We start from the raw sequence: 2,452 nt of genomic DNA on the forward strand, positions 1-2,452 counted from the left end.
TCCGGGCGCCTGGAGGCCGCCCCCGGACTCGTCCAACGTCACGGCCGCCATCAGCCCTGTGGGGAAGGACAGAGAGCGCTGACGGAGCCGCCGCCGCACGGCCTCGTGCAGCCAGGCCACACTCAGAACCCATAGAGACCTCATAGAGACCCCATAGAGACCGCAGTGAGAAGCCAGTGAGATACCATAGAGACCTCATAGAGACCCCAGCAAGGCCCCACTGAAGCCAGGGCCCACCTGGAGGGGTGGCCAGAGGAGGAGGAAGGAGGCATAAGGGCTGATGGTGGTGAAGCCAGAGGTGGAGGAGGTTGGGGCTGGTTCTGTTGTGAGTGAGATCCCTCCAGACGCCCGCAGGAGGGATCACCCTCGTCTGCAAGGCCTCCGGCTTCACCTTCAGCAGTTACCCCATGTACTGGGTGCGACAGGCACCCGGCAAGGCGCTGGAGTGGGTCGCGGGTATTTGGAGCACTGGTAGTAACACAGGCTACGCGTCGGCGGTGAAGGGCCGTGCCACCATCTCGAGGGACAACGGGCAGAGCACAGTGCGGCTGCAGCTGAACAGCCTCAAGGCCGAAGACACCGCCACCTACTACTGCGCGAGAGGTTATGGTAGTGGTTGTGATGATGATGCTAATTATATCGACGCCGCTCCTGGGTTTAGTGGTATCTCCCAGAGCCCCAGTTGAGAGATCAGAGCCCAAGTGACCAAGCTGAGCCCAGAACGTACAGAACTCAGCCCAAATGAGCACAAGTGAGCCCGCAGGGATGGAAGTGATCATAGAGATTTCGGAAGAGGTGGTGATGGGAACGGAAATGGATACAATGGTGCAGATGCTCATAGTCATGGTCATGGTCATGGTCATGGTCATGTTTATGGTCATGGTCATGGTCATGGTCATGGTCATGGTCATGTTTATGGTCATGGTCATGGTCATGGTCTGTTGATGCACAGACACAGTCCTTTGCCCCCAGCGCTGAGCTCTGCATCCCAGGGGGAACCTTCCCAAATTCAGATGAACTCGAGTCCTTGTGCCGCCCATGAGATCAGCACAAGCAGCACACCAACCGCTCCAACAACCACCACCAGCTGCTTTCGCGCAGTAGTAGGTGGCGGTGTCTTCGGCCTTGAGGCTGTTCAGCTGCAGCCGCACTGTGCTCTGCCCGTTGTCCCTCGAGATGGTGGCACGGCCCTTCACCGCCGACCCGTAGCTTGTGTAACTACCACTGCTATAAATACTCGCGACGAACTCCAGCCCCTTGCCGGGCGCCTGTCGCACCCAGAACATGGTGTAACTGCTGCAGATGAACCTGGAGGCCATACACATGATGCTGAGCGTGAGCNCATCTCGAGGGACAACGGGCAGAGCACAGTGCGGCTGCAGCTGAACAGCCTCAAGGCCGACGACACCGCCACCTACTACTGCGCCAAAAATGCTGATGGTTACTGTTGTGATGGTGCTTATGGTTGTGGTGCTGCTTATTGTGGTTACGGTGCTGGTTACATGGACGGCACAGGGACACGTGTTCATCTGCAGCTGGGATGGTTCCCCCTGGGATGTGGAGCTCAGTGCTGGGGGCAAAGAATTGTGTCTGTGCATCGAATGACCATGACCATGACCATGACCATGACCATGACCATGAGCATCTGCATCATCTTATCCTTCTCCATCTCCATCACCAACACCACCACCATGCCTTCTTCAGACAATTCCATGCTCAGTTCCATCCCTGCGGGCTCACTTCTGCAGATTGGGGTTGAGTTCTGTACGTTCTGGGCTCAGCTTGCTCACTTCAGGTCCGATCTCTGTATCGGGGCCGTGGATGACACCACTCAATCCAGGAGCGACGTCGATCTGACCAGCCTCATAAGCATTACAACCACTACTAGAACATCTCGTGCAGTAGTAGGTGGCGGTGTCTTCGGCCTTGAGGCTGTTCAGCTGCAGCCGCACTGTGCTCTGCCCGTTGTCCTTGGAGATGGTGGCACGGCCCTTCACCGCCGGCGCGTAGTATGTGTAACTGCCATCATAATACATACATGCAACCCACTCCAGCCCCTTGCCGGGCGCCTGTCGCACCCAGTTCATGCTGTAATCGCTGAAGTCAAAGCCGGAGGCCTTGCAGACGAGGGTGAGCCTTCCCCCGGGTGTCTGGAGGCCGCCCCCGGACTCGTCCAACGTCACGGCCGCCATCAGCCCTGTGGGGAAGGACAGAGAGCGCTGACGGAGCCGCCGCCACACGGCCTCGTGCAGCCAACCCACTGAGACCCCTTAGAGACCCCATAGAGATTTCATACAGATGCCATAGAGGCCCAATAGAGACCCAACTGATGCCCCATAGAGACCCAGCACAGAACACATAGAGACCTCATGAAGACCCCATTCAGATTTCAGAGAGACACCACTGAGAAATCAGAGAGATCCCATGGAGACCTCATAAAGAATGCAATGAG

General features: G+C 57.4%; 2 gene segments (V, D, J or C); one reads left to right on the plus strand and one right to left on the minus strand.

Moving 5' to 3' along the window:
* Positions 1-701, plus strand: part of LOC110391444 — a 10,887-nt gene extending 10,186 nt beyond the window's left edge. The window contains 1 exon segment of the V gene segment in view: positions 355-701. Coding sequence covers positions 355-686 — 332 coding nt within the window.
* A 1,035-nt stretch (positions 702-1,736) lies between these two features.
* LOC110391445 overlaps positions 1,737-2,452 on the minus strand; it is a 4,863-nt gene continuing 4,147 nt past the window's right edge. The window contains 1 exon segment of the V gene segment in view: positions 1,737-2,197. Coding sequence covers positions 1,737-2,197 — 461 coding nt within the window.

This window comes from Numida meleagris, unplaced genomic scaffold (genome assembly GCF_002078875.1).
Source record: "Numida meleagris isolate 19003 breed g44 Domestic line unplaced genomic scaffold, NumMel1.0 unplaced_Scaffold366, whole genome shotgun sequence".
Lineage (NCBI taxonomy): Eukaryota > Metazoa > Chordata > Aves > Galliformes > Numididae > Numida > Numida meleagris.